The sequence below is a fragment of the Citrus sinensis genome, chromosome 3, assembly GCF_022201045.2.
Source record: "Citrus sinensis cultivar Valencia sweet orange chromosome 3, DVS_A1.0, whole genome shotgun sequence".
Classification (NCBI taxonomy): domain Eukaryota; kingdom Viridiplantae; phylum Streptophyta; class Magnoliopsida; order Sapindales; family Rutaceae; genus Citrus; species Citrus sinensis.
Window position 1 is genome coordinate 853,062 of NC_068558.1, and position 14,657 is coordinate 867,718.

At 35.5% G+C, this 14,657-nt stretch overlaps 3 protein-coding genes across 4 annotated transcripts; 1 reads left to right on the forward strand and 2 right to left on the reverse strand.

The window, feature by feature from the left end:
- Positions 1-1,276: 1,276 nt before the first annotated feature.
- LOC102630845 (uncharacterized) lies at positions 1,277-2,420 on the forward strand. Its single transcript, XM_006476307.4, has one exon. It carries the CDS (start codon positions 1,527-1,529, stop codon positions 2,154-2,156), a length of 630 nt encoding a protein of 209 aa, XP_006476370.2. The 5' UTR covers positions 1,277-1,526; the 3' UTR covers positions 2,157-2,420.
- Positions 2,421-3,104: 684 nt separating this feature from the next.
- LOC102631153 (GDSL esterase/lipase At4g10955) lies at positions 3,105-5,409 on the reverse strand. 2 transcript variants are annotated; one of them, XM_006476308.4, is made up of 3 exons: positions 5,241-5,409; positions 4,775-4,903; positions 3,105-4,299 (listed from the first exon to the last, which is right to left on the reverse strand). In XM_006476308.4, exons 2-3 carry the CDS (start codon positions 4,834-4,836, stop codon positions 3,306-3,308), a joined length of 1,056 nt encoding a protein of 351 aa, XP_006476371.2. In that variant the 5' UTR covers positions 4,837-4,903; positions 5,241-5,409; the 3' UTR covers positions 3,105-3,305. The 2 variants fall into 2 exon arrangements, with proteins under 2 accessions (XP_006476371.2, XP_006476372.2); XM_006476309.4 differs by having other exon boundaries at positions 4,775-4,887; positions 5,241-5,386.
- Positions 5,410-6,978: 1,569 nt separating this feature from the next.
- LOC102606764 (dynamin-related protein 5A) lies at positions 6,979-12,385 on the reverse strand. The gene is made up of 16 exons (XM_006476310.4): positions 12,014-12,385; positions 11,806-11,869; positions 11,601-11,708; positions 11,405-11,506; positions 10,907-10,957; positions 10,308-10,369; positions 9,747-9,837; positions 9,529-9,593; positions 9,228-9,422; positions 8,990-9,109; positions 8,809-8,879; positions 8,464-8,689; positions 8,159-8,209; positions 7,742-7,970; positions 7,468-7,607; positions 6,979-7,349 (listed from the first exon to the last, which is right to left on the reverse strand). The coding sequence occupies exons 1-16, from the start codon at positions 12,140-12,142 to the stop codon at positions 7,221-7,223; spliced, it is 1,833 nt and encodes a 610-aa protein (XP_006476373.2). The 5' UTR covers positions 12,143-12,385; the 3' UTR covers positions 6,979-7,220.
- Between the last annotated feature and the right edge of the window lie 2,272 nt (positions 12,386-14,657).

A 14,657-nucleotide genomic window follows, 5' to 3' on the forward strand; every position in this document is an offset into this window, starting at 1 on the left:
TGTTGCGAAGCTTAATTCTGTCTTCACATATCCTGTAATTATGAGATTTCCTTGAATTGGATTGGAGGAAAAGAAACTGTATTTAAAATGTGCCTTCTGTAAATAACTGTAATAAATGGTTTATGGAAACAGTCTGCCTTCCAGCACTTTGTTGCAGTCCCAATTATTGTCGGTGGTTATTCTTTGCAGTGGAAATAGGTCTTTGCTTTCCCCTAATGCCGTCTTAATTGAATTCAAACATAAAATTCCAGAGTGTTTCTGCATTAACCACCATCAGAAATGGTTTGCACTAATGCCGTCTTAATTGAATTCAAACATAAAATTCCAGAGTGTTTCTGCATTAACCACCATCAGAAATGGTTTGCACTTTGCTCAGGGGCCTATTAGCCTCAAGCCCGTTTCTTTTGGCCCGAAGTTTTTACAATTGCAAGCTTACTGCAACTTGCTATATAAACAAGGAAACAAAATGGGTGTCGTATAGTTATATTGATGGCCATTTTCGTTGTATAAGCAGATGGGTAGTCATTTTCTTTGCCAGTACACACATCATGGCCAAGGCCTGGCAAAACACCATCTTCGTCTTAGGCTATTTCAGAAGCAGCCCCTCAACCTCAATTATTGCAGGTTGGCGATGAGAGTACTGATGGTGAATCCCTGACAATGGGCCAAAGGGCTGTAGGCTGTACCCTAGCCTCCTTTAGTTTCCCGCCATTTTTTCACCAGTGAAAACCAGAAATCAGTAGTAAAAACAATTTTGTTGTTGACACTTGACGGCAATAACATGTGAAAAGCAATAATAGGAACATGTAGACAAACCTATAAAGAGATTTTCTTTCTTCTTCCTCCTTTTTCTTTTTTACCCTTTTCTTTCTTTCTTTCTTTTATTCGTTTTGCAAAAGTTTCATTCAATATTCATGATTCAATAATTTTTGGCTAAAACTATCTAAGGGATTTAAACTTTCATGAGGGAAAATTTCGAACAATCAAGAGACTCGTTGTGGGATTTTGTTAATGTCTTCACAGACAGACATTCTCCTCTTCAATTCATTCATTTTCCTTCTTCAATTCAACCAACTCCAATCAGACCCCAATAGCTCGGCTTAGACCCACAGTTCCCCACTCTTTCCGTCACAGACAACAATCCCACAGTTTTAAGACAAAATAAAGCTTAAAAAGAGGAGGGGGGGCGGCTATTGTAAATAGCTTATAAACAAAAAAAATTAAATAAAACAAAGAACTTACCTCCACAAGAAAAGTAAAGAAAGTCTCACTTTTCACACTAATAATCTCTCATCAAGCAGAACAATTACAATAGTCATTCCATTCGTTTCGCTTTCCTCACATTATAATACCCACCCCACCACTAACGACTTCCAAACACAAACAATCTCTCTCTCTCTCTCTCTTTCTCTCTCTCAAGTTAGATTCTCAGTTCATTGGCCTTGTTTTCATCTTTGGTGTTCAGATCCAGAAAAGAGACCAAGTAAAAGAAAAATATATATTATAATTAAAATCAAAACCAAAAAATGAGCAAACCAAATACAAATAGGCGTCCATCGGGTTCAGGTCGTACAAATTTAGCTTCATGTATAGTAGCCACAATTTTCTTGATCTTTGTAGTCATAGTAATTCTCATTGTCTTCTTCACAGTCTTTAAACCCAAAGAGCCCAAGATTTCCGTTACCTCCATCCAACTTCCATCATTCTCCATCTCCAACAACACCGTTAATTTCACGTTTTCTCAGTACGTCACCATTAAAAACCCTAACAAGGCCGCCTTTTCTCACTACGACAGCACCATTCAGCTCATCTACTCCGGCTCCCAAGTGGGCTTCATGTTCATTCCAGCCGGCAAGATCGCTGCGGGTCAGACCCAGTACATGGCCGCCACTTTTGCCGTCCAGTCGTTCCCGATTTCGACGGCTGCCGGAGCCAGCGCCTTGGTGGGGGCCCCGGTCACTCCTAGCGGCTTTCCTGGAGCTGGGTTGCCTAATAACGGCTTTCGGGTCGGACCCACGATGCAGATTGAGTCGAGGATGGACATGAGCGGTCGGGTTCGGGTACTGCATTTTTTCACCCATCACGTCAATGCTAAAGCTGGATGTCGAGTTGAGATTTCTGTTAATGATGGATCTGTCTTAGGGTTTCATTGCTAGTTTACTTTTTTTAATTGTAGTTTTTAGGGGGGTTAATTTTTGGGTGGTAAATTTGTACACCCAATTTGGTAAAACAAGTGTAAAAATTGAAATTTTTTATTTTATTTTTCATTTTTAGCTAGAAGTTGGTGGTTTTTTGCTTTTTGATCGGCATTTGAGCTTTCTTAAATTAGCAATTATACATTTTGTATTTAATTTTTGTTAGCTTAAGAGTTCACGATGCTACGAGCTTTGATTAGTTTGCAAGATTCATGATTCATGATTTGTCCTTTTACTTTTGATGAGGTTAAGTAGACTGTAAGTAAAGGATGGCGCTCATAATAACGGGATTAAGTCACACAGACTCTCTCACTTCACTTGGGTTTCGGTCGGATCGGTCCAATCATATTATTTTACTTTTGTAGTCAACAGAATATGCATAATGTGCTGTAAAGCACCGTGTAATGCGGCTCTTTTTTCGTGAAATAAAATCCAAAACCAAGAGAGATAAATAAAGCTACGGCGTCGTCTGCTGCTACAGAGGCAGTGCCGGGGATCATCGTTCCATAGGCTGCCATTACTAAGATCCCAAGATCATTGGTAACGGAGGGTTTGGTACCAAATCACGTGACCACTGAGTTGAACGGGATGATTGGTGGTGGTAGTTGACAAATTTTAATATATTTGTGGGGCCAATTTTACAGAGAGTGGAAGCGGCAGACAAGGATAATCATTCAATGCCCACTCTCTCGAGATTCCAGTCCTGATATTTATTGACCATGGTGGCATTTACAGTTTACTCACTCACTGTGTCCGTGATTTGTAGAGAGATCTAACCTAAGAATTAAGCGCCATTCTGTGTCGCAGAATGAGTGAGCTGTTTGGCTATAGGCTGCTGGCTGCTCCTCTTCTCCCGATTTCAGCAATAAAACGCCTGATTTTCAACTTTTCAATTTTCGGAGTGAACTGTAAATAGGAACCACCATTGCAAGTTACAACTAGCAAGCGAATCACTCGTTACATTACTCTATTGGACATTTATTCTTAAAGCTCTCCAAGCATTTAAAGAAAATATTTAAATCCATCCAATATTACACGAAGGGCATATCTCAATCATTGGTTACCTACGGATATAGACATAATTGGCCGATTTCTTTTACAAAGTGAAAACTACTTGTAGCTGTAAAGCTGAGACTTCAACTGCACATCAGGTTTCCACCATTGGTGAATTCCATGGGCTTCTTTGAGATCCCGTGCAGGAGTTGAATTAACTATCAGATTTGCCGATGGAATCAGGTGCAGAGGTTCTGACGTATTCGCCACATTACCCTTTCCTATTGCATTCATAAATAGACCTCCAAGAGAATGTTGTGTCGCCAATTTCTCAATGGCCCCTGCTCCGATCTCCTCCATCTTCTTCCTATGTTCAAAATACCCAATATACTCTGAGCAGATGTCGTCGGCTGGGTTCACAAATAGACAGGGGACCCATGCAGATAGAGCAAGAAATGGATCTTCAGACAACCTCGTATTGTGATGATTAATCTTTGCAGCAAGAGCAAGTCCAGCTGTGATCACGCTGCCCGCTATTCGGATTCCATGCTTCACTCTCTTATCCTTAATTCTCTCAATTGGAGCTGAAACAAAAGGTGGATTAAACAGATATGCTTCAAGAAACACCCCAGTCTTGGCAACGGTCTTCCCAGCGAGCATTGCCATGGCTGACCCAAGGGAATGGCCAGCTAACCAGACATTTGAACTACCTACAGAAGCAACCATGTTTCTGACAGCTTGAATAGCAATCTCAAAACGAGATGTCAGATGGAGTCCATTTCGGATTAAGTGGACATCCAATTCAAGGTCTCGAGAAAAAGAATCTGGTTTGGTGAGGGTGCCTCGGAAGGCAATGACATATCGTGGAATTCCATCTTTTGAGAGATCAGAGTGAGAATAAGAGGGTGGAGGTTTGAATTCATATATGGCACCAAATATAGAAAAATCAGCATCGTCTTTCAGCTGATGGAGCAACTTAAACTGGAAGAACTCCCACCAAGGAGGTGCAAGAGCTTGGGATTCATGACGTTGTAACTGACGATCCCGCTCTAGAATGTAGACACCCTGAACCAAACAGGCTGCTACAGACCTTCTATGATGCACATTTGTCCTACATAAGAAAGAACGTGAGGTTATTTACCTCACCATTTGGTGGGACAGAAGTAAAAATGATAACAGCAAACAAACAAAACAAGCATGGAAAGTCTGTGCAGGAAAACATCATATTAATTGCTATATCTTAATTTATTAGAATTTCTAGCAATACGCTCAAACAAGTAGGGGATCAAATGTCACAGGCATACAACAGCCTAATGATCTCTTACTACTTACATTGAACCTAATACATACGCATTGTACGAAATAATCACTGATGAACGGCCTACAAAATCAAGACAAAGAGGCCATAACAAATTATGGATGAAAGCATCCAAGCAAAGTCAACAAGCATGTATGAGGATGACAATCAATAAAAACTGATCTATCAAACTGATGGCAATCAATTTGTTCCATTAGGTTCAACCCCAACTAGTTTGGGATCAAATCTTAACCATGCCCATCATGCGCTTAGCAGAAGAAGGTCTTACCAATCAATAGCAGATAGGTGTAAGGGCCCAGAAAGGCTAAAATCCTCTCTCTCAGAGGCCATTTCATCACATGTCCTTCCTCTTCTTCCTTGTTGATATCCTCAAAAGCGGCTCAGCTTACACAAGGAACTAACAAGAATTTCATTAGGGATTGGTTAAACAATTTAAATCCTCTGCATAATTTGCTCAAGAACTGTTTACCGAAAATGCCTGTAGCGCATTATTTTTTTTTTTAAAGCATCGTTTGGTTTGGAATACAAGGCAAGCTCAACCGAGCAGATTCCTTAATCTCAATTTAAACTACTTTAATATATTATTATTAATCCATGTCGATGAATGAAAAGCCTGGCCCCATCAGCATTATCAACACTAAAACGCATCAACAGCCAAATCATCGCAGAAAAATTATCGGTCCAAAAACAATTAAATTTTCAAGTAAAACAATCGTCGAACCAGAAAAATGTACCTCAAATTAAAACTTGCGGAGATCTTATTGAAGACTGCAATGCGATTGTCTTTCTTTTCTTTTTTTTCCCCCTTTCTTCCCCTCTTGAAAAATATATTAATTTGGACCACGGTGTCGGTCGGGTGTTAAAATGTCTCCGTCATCCAACGGAAGCTCCTTATAAACTATAAAGTCTGGAGCGACTTTTTTAAAACGCCAGCGTTTAAGGGAAAGCAGGGCCCCGTAGGTTCGTATTGCAGAGGATTAGGATTGAGTGCTGATTTTTTTTTTTTTTATTTAGTACTGAATCAACGATTAAGACTTATTTTGAATTTTTCTTATTTAATAATTATTGATTCAGTACTCAGTAAAATCTTAGCTCAGCACTTAATTTTTATTTTAATTTTTTTTTGAAGAATTTTGAGGTATATCCAATTTTAGGAGTGGGTTGTATTCTTAAATGTGTTATACATATATTGCATTAAAAATTTAAAAATACAGTAATAATAGTGAGTGCCATTTACATGAGTGGTGAGTGGATTAAATTATCGTTACATAAAAGGGTTATATACACACACACACACACACACACATATATATATATATATATAGGCAAATGATAAGTTATATTTAATGTAACTTACGCCACTTACATAAATAATGTGTGAGCCTCATACCACACACTATTCATATGAGCGGATATAAGTTACATTAAATGTAACTTAGGAGCTCATATATATAGATATATATAAGCATTAAATTATTCACTGAACTCAAATGCTACAAATGAAATGATTTCACTATACAAATTGATAATATACTCTTGTCAAACTCAATTTTCAGAATTCTGCAGTCTCTTTTCTTTCCTAACTTTTTCAGCAGTTCTTTCTCCTTCTCTACACCCCTTCCTCAATCTTTTTCACCCATTTATTTGTTAAGGACACATACACTAATATTTCATCGATTTTAGTCACCATCCTTTTTTTTTTTTTTTAATAATTCTCCATGTATTTTAATTGCTCTGTCAGAATAAAATTTAGGAAAACAACGATTGATGAACTATATGTTTATAATCATGCTAAACAAGAGAACCTTAGCAATTAATAATCGCCCATTTTAGGTTGCACTTTTATTTTCATATTCACAGAGCTCTGCTTGACCAAAGGAGAAAAGGCAATTCGAAAAAGTTTGATTGGGAAAAGCTGCTTGGTGAAATCGAAAAGGAGCTGTTTAATCTGGATATGTAACAACTTTGTTGAAGAAAATTCAAAAAAAAAAAATGTGTATATAAAATAGTTTTACAAATAGTTTTAAGAAGAGAGTAGAGTAAATTTTTTCATTTGAGGGTATTCTTTGTCTATAGCAGTAATTTGTGTTTGGGACATTTTCGTACTATAATCTTCTTTTTTAAAGAACAGGTTTTTTGGATACAAATAATTCCACAAAATAATAATAATAAAGATACAAAGTTAAGATATAAAATTCGCGATTTTTGTTTTTGGCCCCGGGGGGAGGATGTTTATTTAGAATTAAAATCACCAAATTGAGTGAAAATTTGGATGAATTCCTGTGCTGGTCTTGTAAAATCTAACGGCACATCTGAAAATCTCCATAACGAACCCACTTGCTTGTTTTTAGATTTACCAGGAGGTTTAGTCTTAAATTTAATAGATACATCGGCAATGTGCTAAGTAATCCATATTAATATTATCAAATTAACATATAAATAAAGATCCTTGTCGACGAGGGAGAAAAGCACTGAAAGCCGAAAAATTCGTATATTATAGGCAACACATAAGAGTAGCATATGAAAACAACAGAACATTTAATAATATCACACAATAAAATATGCCTAATCACACCTTGACTACTAGTTAGGGTATAGAAATATAATGAAATATCCCGCCGCTTTCTCCCCTGCATGGCTAGTCATAATTGAAAGAATGACAGTCACCATCAAGCCAAAATTCGTGAGCTGAAATGGACTGGTAAAATGTTGAACTACTTTGACCAAGCAACTGCATCAATTTCTGATTGTGCACTCCTGTATAACTCCAACCTTTTTGCAAGGGCAGATCGTCGCTCCATGACTGCCGGATCTTCATTCAACAGGTTTGACAATCGTTTTTGCTGCAATAATTTTTCAGAAATCAACCATGTTATTCGGAATTTTACCGATGAAATTCTTAAAAACTTACCAGGAACACACTAGACAAACATAGTAAGTTATGTAAGTTACTGTGCCCACCTCCAATTTACCCAATTCAGTGAAGAAATGATCAAGTAGGCTTCGTTTGGCCTCACGAACTTGACAATAAACGATGGACTTAGGAATTGAGTTCCGCAGACTTGCACAGACCATATTGACATAAGACAAGACCGTGGTTCCTGTTGATAAAATGAGAGAATGCCAAAAATCAGTTGAGGATTTATGTAGATTTTCATGCCATTGTCGACATGATCTATGTAAATAATCTTATAATGTCATGCTAGAGAGGCATTTGTGTCCACAAGAAACTCACCAATTCTCCTTAGATACGAATCATTGTATCTGTCAAAAATTGAATGTGTAGGATTGCCACCCTTGTCAACATCCTGAGGAAGCTTCCGGAAGAAATCAACTGTCAGATAACTGCACTCCATATCAACAAGCTGAAGTGTAGCTTTTTTGCTTGTGTCCCTCATTCTCTCAAGAGACTCGATAGCTGCATTTCCAACTTCTGCTCGGAGAGCAGGATACTGCTTTAATTCCTATAAAGAAAATAAAAGAGATAAAGAGGTGAATCAATTCTAAAGATTGACATATGCCTTTAAGTACCCATCAACCATTATTATCCCCTGAACTTGAGATCATCGGTTAAAGAACCAGAAAATTACTATCAAAGAACTGAAAATGAAAATACAATAAATAGTGAAGAATAGCATCAACAGAAACATACAGGGGTTTCACTGATGGCCTTGTGAACCAGTTCCTTCAGTAAAGCATGAACCTGGAATTGTAAAAAACAAAATTAACCACCTTGAAGCATAGTCAATTTGTAAATATACCCACATCGCTTTGAAAAAGAATAGAAACCAAAATTTCAACATCAAGATAAAAATCACTTCTTATATTCAATTTTACCAAAAGGGATAAAAAATTAATTAATGAACTGAGAGATAAAACAAAACAGAAAAAGAACTATGATTTTCACCATTCCACGTCAAATGCTAAATATGATGTCTCATAAAATTTCATGCATACCGCATCAACAGCTGCCTCAGCAGGACCTCTGATGGTAACCACAGATGATTCTATCAAACGACGGTATCCTTGTTCAGGGGCAATCAAATGAGGCTGATATCCATCAGCTTCAGTAATGAGCTTCCGAATATTTTCCATGGAGAGTTGCTTGTCAAATTGCAACCTTTTTAGAGCAGCAGGAAGCTGGTTATCAAAAACATAGTAAATTTTATCACCACCAGGACGCCTGAAGCAAAAAACAAAAATTACTTATCAGTAACAATTAATTTTTTAGTAGCTTTATTTACATAGGAAATGGAGCCACACTGACAGAACTAATGAAGAAGATCAAGGTATGAAGCATACACTCCATCAAGATGCTCCTTGTATATCTGATCAAAAAGACGGCAAATCTCCATGATCGTATACAGCTTTCCCTACATGTCATAAGCATCAAACATTAGCAATGGAGGATCGCCATTAAAAATAAATAAAAAAAGCATGAGCTAGCACGATAACCCAAACAGGACAAAATGTGTACACTTACTCCTGCATCAGCAGCAATAGGCTTTCCAAGACGACTCAATTCATTTTCTAGCTCCAAAACGGTTTTGCTAATAAGAGACTGGATGCCTGGGATTCTGGATTTGATTACAGTTTCCAAATGCTGAAAATATAACCATTTTTCTTCAATTATAAGTATAAATGAAACAGCATAGCAACTGAACACTCAAATTTTCCCCAACCAAAATTTATTAAAAACCGCATATTGTCTATTTAGCTACCTTTGAAAGCATCTTAGCTAGATGTTCTGAACCCATTCTCTGTGCAAGGTGCTTGTATTCTGGGGTAGTAGAAAAGTACTCCCGCTCTCTACGGCGCGCAGCGATCATGTCAACATTCTTGTTGATGTCTGCTTGTGATCGGTTCACAACACCAATCCAAGGAAATTTTAGCCGATAAGACTTTCCTTCCAATATCTATGGAGAACCAAAGTGCAAATCAGGAGGTAAAAAGATAATAGTAAATAAAACTAGTACCAATTACTGCACAGATACCAACAAACAAGAAATTATTATGACTTACATCAGCCGCATCAGTTCCCTTATCCATAAGATCAATCTTTGTCAAGACCCCAAATGTCCTCTCACCTGAAAATTTTATAAAGTTGAATTTAGTACAAACACATCTAAAAGAATTGAATTTTCCGAGGATGGACAGGACCATGGTGGCTGTCAATAAACAAATTCAAAATAAAAATAATCAGATGTAGCTTCTTACAGAGAAATATTAAAAATAATCACCTGTAGGATCTACCTCACGAGATATTTTGATTGCATCAGATGTGGCAAGATCTTGATTTGCAGGTGAAATTGCAAGAATTATACAGTTGGGCTGTCTCAGAAGTTCAGGGGAAAAAAGAGGAGACATTTTAGTATCTAGCCTAACGTAAATAAACCAAGTAATTCCCCCCCCCCCCCCCCAAAAAAATAAATGAAGAAAGAAATCGTCAAATCTGAAGCAATTTCATTTATCAAGAGATAATCTCATACAAAATAAGAGAGCGTCCCAGAAGTTATGGGTTATAACAGCCATGAACAGTTTTCCATTTCACGGTACAATGGTGAGCGTAAAGCGCAAGTTATTAAGATCTCTGAAGTCCATCCATATGTGATAAGATTTTTCTATTGGACTTTATGAGAACCTAAGTTTGTTAGACTTCAAAGACATTAAAATGCTTGCTCATCATAGACCTTATCTGAAAAGCTTCTTTAGAAAAGTTTGGAGTTCTATAGCAGTTCACGGAATGGGTTAAAATTTTCTTCCAAGTACCAAAGCATTCCACAACTTGCAATGTAAGTTACCTTCTCAATGTAGGAGCGAACCATATTCTCAATATCTTGCACAATACTGTCTGGTTGACCCTCTGCATTACCCAAGACAATATCTTAGTATAACATTACACATAGAAGGAAAGAATAAAGCATGTATTTAGCTGACCATGGCTAGTTCGGAAGTAAGGGTTAGTGGAGTTGATATGAGTTTGTTGAAATTATAGTCCAAGGAAGTAAGGGTTAGTGGAGTTGATATGAGTTTGTTGAAATTATAGTCCAAGGAAGTAAGGGTTAGAGGAGTTGATATGAGTTTGTTGCAATTATAGTCCAAGGAAAAGAAAGAAGGTGCTTGAATATATCTCCCAGTTGGTTTCTAGTTAACTGTAGACCAGAAAATAACTATAGAACTGAGTTGAGTTGTTACATTTGGGTTTCTGTGAAGAATAATAATAATGGGAATCTTAGGTTCCAACTTCCCACTTCTTTCATTCTCCTTGGGCTTATCAAACACAAAAGAAATTAATAGAGAAGGTATAAGTGTAAATGACTTGTAATTAATGGAGAAGCAAGGATATATGTAACTATGTACGTGACTCCCATGACTAATGCTGAAAACAAATACAACTTACCAACTGCTACTTTTGTGAGCCCAGGAAGATCAATCAGCGTTAAGTTGACAACTGTCAAGGTTCCAAAAAATAATAGAAAATTTCAGAAATCACAAGCAATGAAAAAAGTAAAACAAAACTACAATTGATTATCGGTAAATTTCAGCATATATTCTTCATTTTCCACTGGCTGAAATACAAAATCCTGAAATTAAAGTCTGCCATTAACATCAAGCATGGTTGAACATACTAAATAGACTTTTTGTTACTTAAAACTCAGTGCCAGACATGACAATAAATTATGAAAAAGAATGTATGGTCATATGCCTTCAGGAGCAATATTTTCGAGAAAACTGGCATAGGACTATAACTAAAGATGAAGCTAAGCGGGAAAAAATAAAGGATTCAAGCAGCTGAAACCAACATTTTATAGTAAAGCTTGAATAGATAAACAAGGCATTTGTAAATGGCACCCAATAAATCAAAGCCCTATGTTAATGATGAGGCAAAAGAATTTACCATTAGGGGAATATATGCTGAGATGAATTGGTACACTCGAGATTTGTTTGGTACGACCAGTCTCTCTATCAGTCTCATCTTGAATCTCTTTCCTCACAGCAGCTACACAAATAGAGTTAAACAATAATTAATATTGGGAAACAGAACAATTATAAAATCAACGATAAAAGCATAATGTCAAAATAGATTAGTGTACCAAAATCGGTAAATCTTTTCCTTGGAATGTGAAGAAACTCTGCATATTCTCTGCTGCCTTCTTCGAGTTTATGAAGCTGCAACACCAGAGGACGCCGTGTAACGATACCTGCGTACATTTGAGCAGGTTATGGATATCGATTCAATTGAATAACACGAGAACACAATAAAAGTATCATCAATTCAAATTTCAAAGCTGAATATACCAGATCCACGCGGTAAAAAGTCCTTGCCAACAATACTCTCCAACACTGATGACTTTCCAGAACTCTGTACAAATTACAAATAACGCCAAAACGACACCGTTAGATCCAAAATAATAAAATAAAGCGAAATCAGAGATGAGATCAAACGAAAAAGTGTAGAAATTGGAATATAAAAGATAACACTACTGATAATAATAGAGAAAACAACCTGGCCACCGACGACGGCGATAGCAGGAAGAGAGTCCCAAAGAGTAGGCAATGCGCTGGCTTCACCGTGGTCGCCAAGAGCCGTACAAGCTCTTTGTATTTTGTTAACCAAAGAAATCAAGTTCTCCATTTTCTCTCGCAGCTAAGTAGATATCTCGGGAGACGGCGGCGGCAACGTAGATGATCTCAGCTGTCAGATTCAGATCAGCTGGATCTGACAACTGATGCTGGAAACGGCGACGTTCAGAGGAGATCTGTGTGATTAGTTTTTGCTTCGCCGGTAGGACAAACGAGAGAGAGAGAGAGAGAGAGAGAGAGTTTGAAATTTAAAAGAAAGTGGGGAGGCTGTTGAAATGGTATAAACCGCGTTTACTCGTGTTTTATTTGCTGTTTGTCACTACTGCGGTAAAAATATCAAACTACACTACTAACTATTCTCATTTGCGTCTCCGCTGAAAATTGAAAATGAAGTGACCGCAACGCACCTCTGCATGGAATTTTCAGTAAATACGACACCGCAGCAGCTTCAAAGCCGGTTTTACTTGTACGGTATTTTTATTATTTACTTCTAGTCTCGCGGTATTTTCGTTGTAGTCGGCGTATTTAGTCGCAAACTGTTGGAAATTGGAATACACTCGCAAATCGCAGTACACACACACACACTAATATACTTTATATGAATGTAATTAATACAAGCTAAACCGTCGATGCGATTCTTTTCCCCTTTATTTAAGAATCTTATAAAAATATGCGTAAAGTTTATATACTCTTCTCACTTCTTTATATTATATGCCAATTGTCCCAATAAGTAAGGGAAAAAATAGGTTACATAGATTTTTTATTCTATCTCTGTAACGTCTCACTAAAAGATGATATTTTTTCAAGTACATCTTTAACGTTCACTATCAAAATTACAATTTTTTTATCACGTACCACTTTAACAGTTGATGTTTTTGCCTTTTGTTTCAACTAAATAAATCCCCCCCCCCCCCCCCCCCAAAGTTACCTAAGGATGGTTTCTATGGTAACCGAATATAATTTTGTCATTAATTTTTTTTAACTTCAAAAAATATTTCATTTAGGATAATACAACAAATTATGTATCATTTATTTATTAATACTAAGAACTATGTCATTAATAATGATATAAATTGTTAATTATTACTACATACATGATAGTTATTGATTGTTTTTCATTTTTTTTTAATAATATAAAAAGGAATGATAGATCCATAATCATCTTTTTATAAACAAGTGTGTACAAATTAACGTGACATAAGAGATTGATTATATAAAACTATCGTGAGTTCACATGATTAAAAAATTATTATTATAATTATTTAATTACTTAATTTTTTTTATATCGCATCAGTCTGTACACACGAGTTCACATAATTAAAAAAATAATTATTATAATTTTTTAGTTATTTTCTTTATATCACATCAGCCTGTACACATGAATTTATACAAAACTATTATACTAGTTATTGGTTGTTTTCTATTATTTGAAAGAAAAAATAATTAAAAATTAAATAAAATCTAAATCAATTCTTTAATTCTTTAATTCTTTTAATATTCAAACTCAGTTTATCAATTAAATAAAACTGTTTAAGTACTATTGAGTTAATTCCACGGGCACGTCAAAATTATTGACAGAGGACATCTTGTATTCGAAACTTTTATAAGTCTAAAGTAGGACAAAAAGGTTCGATTTGCAAATTTTCGGTGGACTTTTTCTCGGGCCCAAACAATCATAAACCGGAAACTCTAGTGGTATGTTTTCAAATTTCGAATTGTAAACTACCCGTTGGGACCAAACGTGGCCCACAAAACTTGAAATCAAGATGCCCCTCAAGACATGAAAATCAAGGAAAAATCCATTTAGTCCACATATTTTAAAATTAATTTTTATATTTTTTAAAATATTTTAAAATATTCTTATCATTAAAATATTGATATTTTTACTGTTATTTTTTATTTTTTTTAGCTTACTTTTATAATATTATTATTTTATAATGATTTTTTGTTTGGATATTAATAAAAAATAATAATTAAATTATCAATTTAATCCTAAAAAAATTATATTAATTTTTAATTGTCAAAAAATAAATTGTTACTTTTTTATTTCTTTTGGCTTACTTTTACAATATTATCATTTTATAATAATTTTTTTGTTTGGACATTAATAAAAAGAAAATAATTAAATTACCAATTTAATCCTAAAAAATAAAAAATTATATTATTTTTTAATTGTCAAAAATTGTATGCAAACTACCAAGTGTGCAAATGGTGCTTGCAAAAAAATTAATATAATTTTTTATTTTTTAGGATGAAATTAGTAATTTAATTATTATTTTTAATTAATGTCCAAAAAAATTATTATAAAAGGGTAATATTGTAAAAGTGAGCCAAAAGAAATAAAAAGTAACGGTAGGGGTATCAATACTTTAACGGCAGGAATGTTTCGAGACATTTTAAAAAATACAGGACTAAACAAACACTAATATTAAAATATAGAGACTAAATGAGCTTTACCTTTTCAAAATTTCAAAGCTTAACATGTACTTAGATAACATTGTAGCTCACTCTATAGCTAAGTTAGCTTTAAGAAAACTTCACTCCTTTATATGGCTGGATGAAATTCA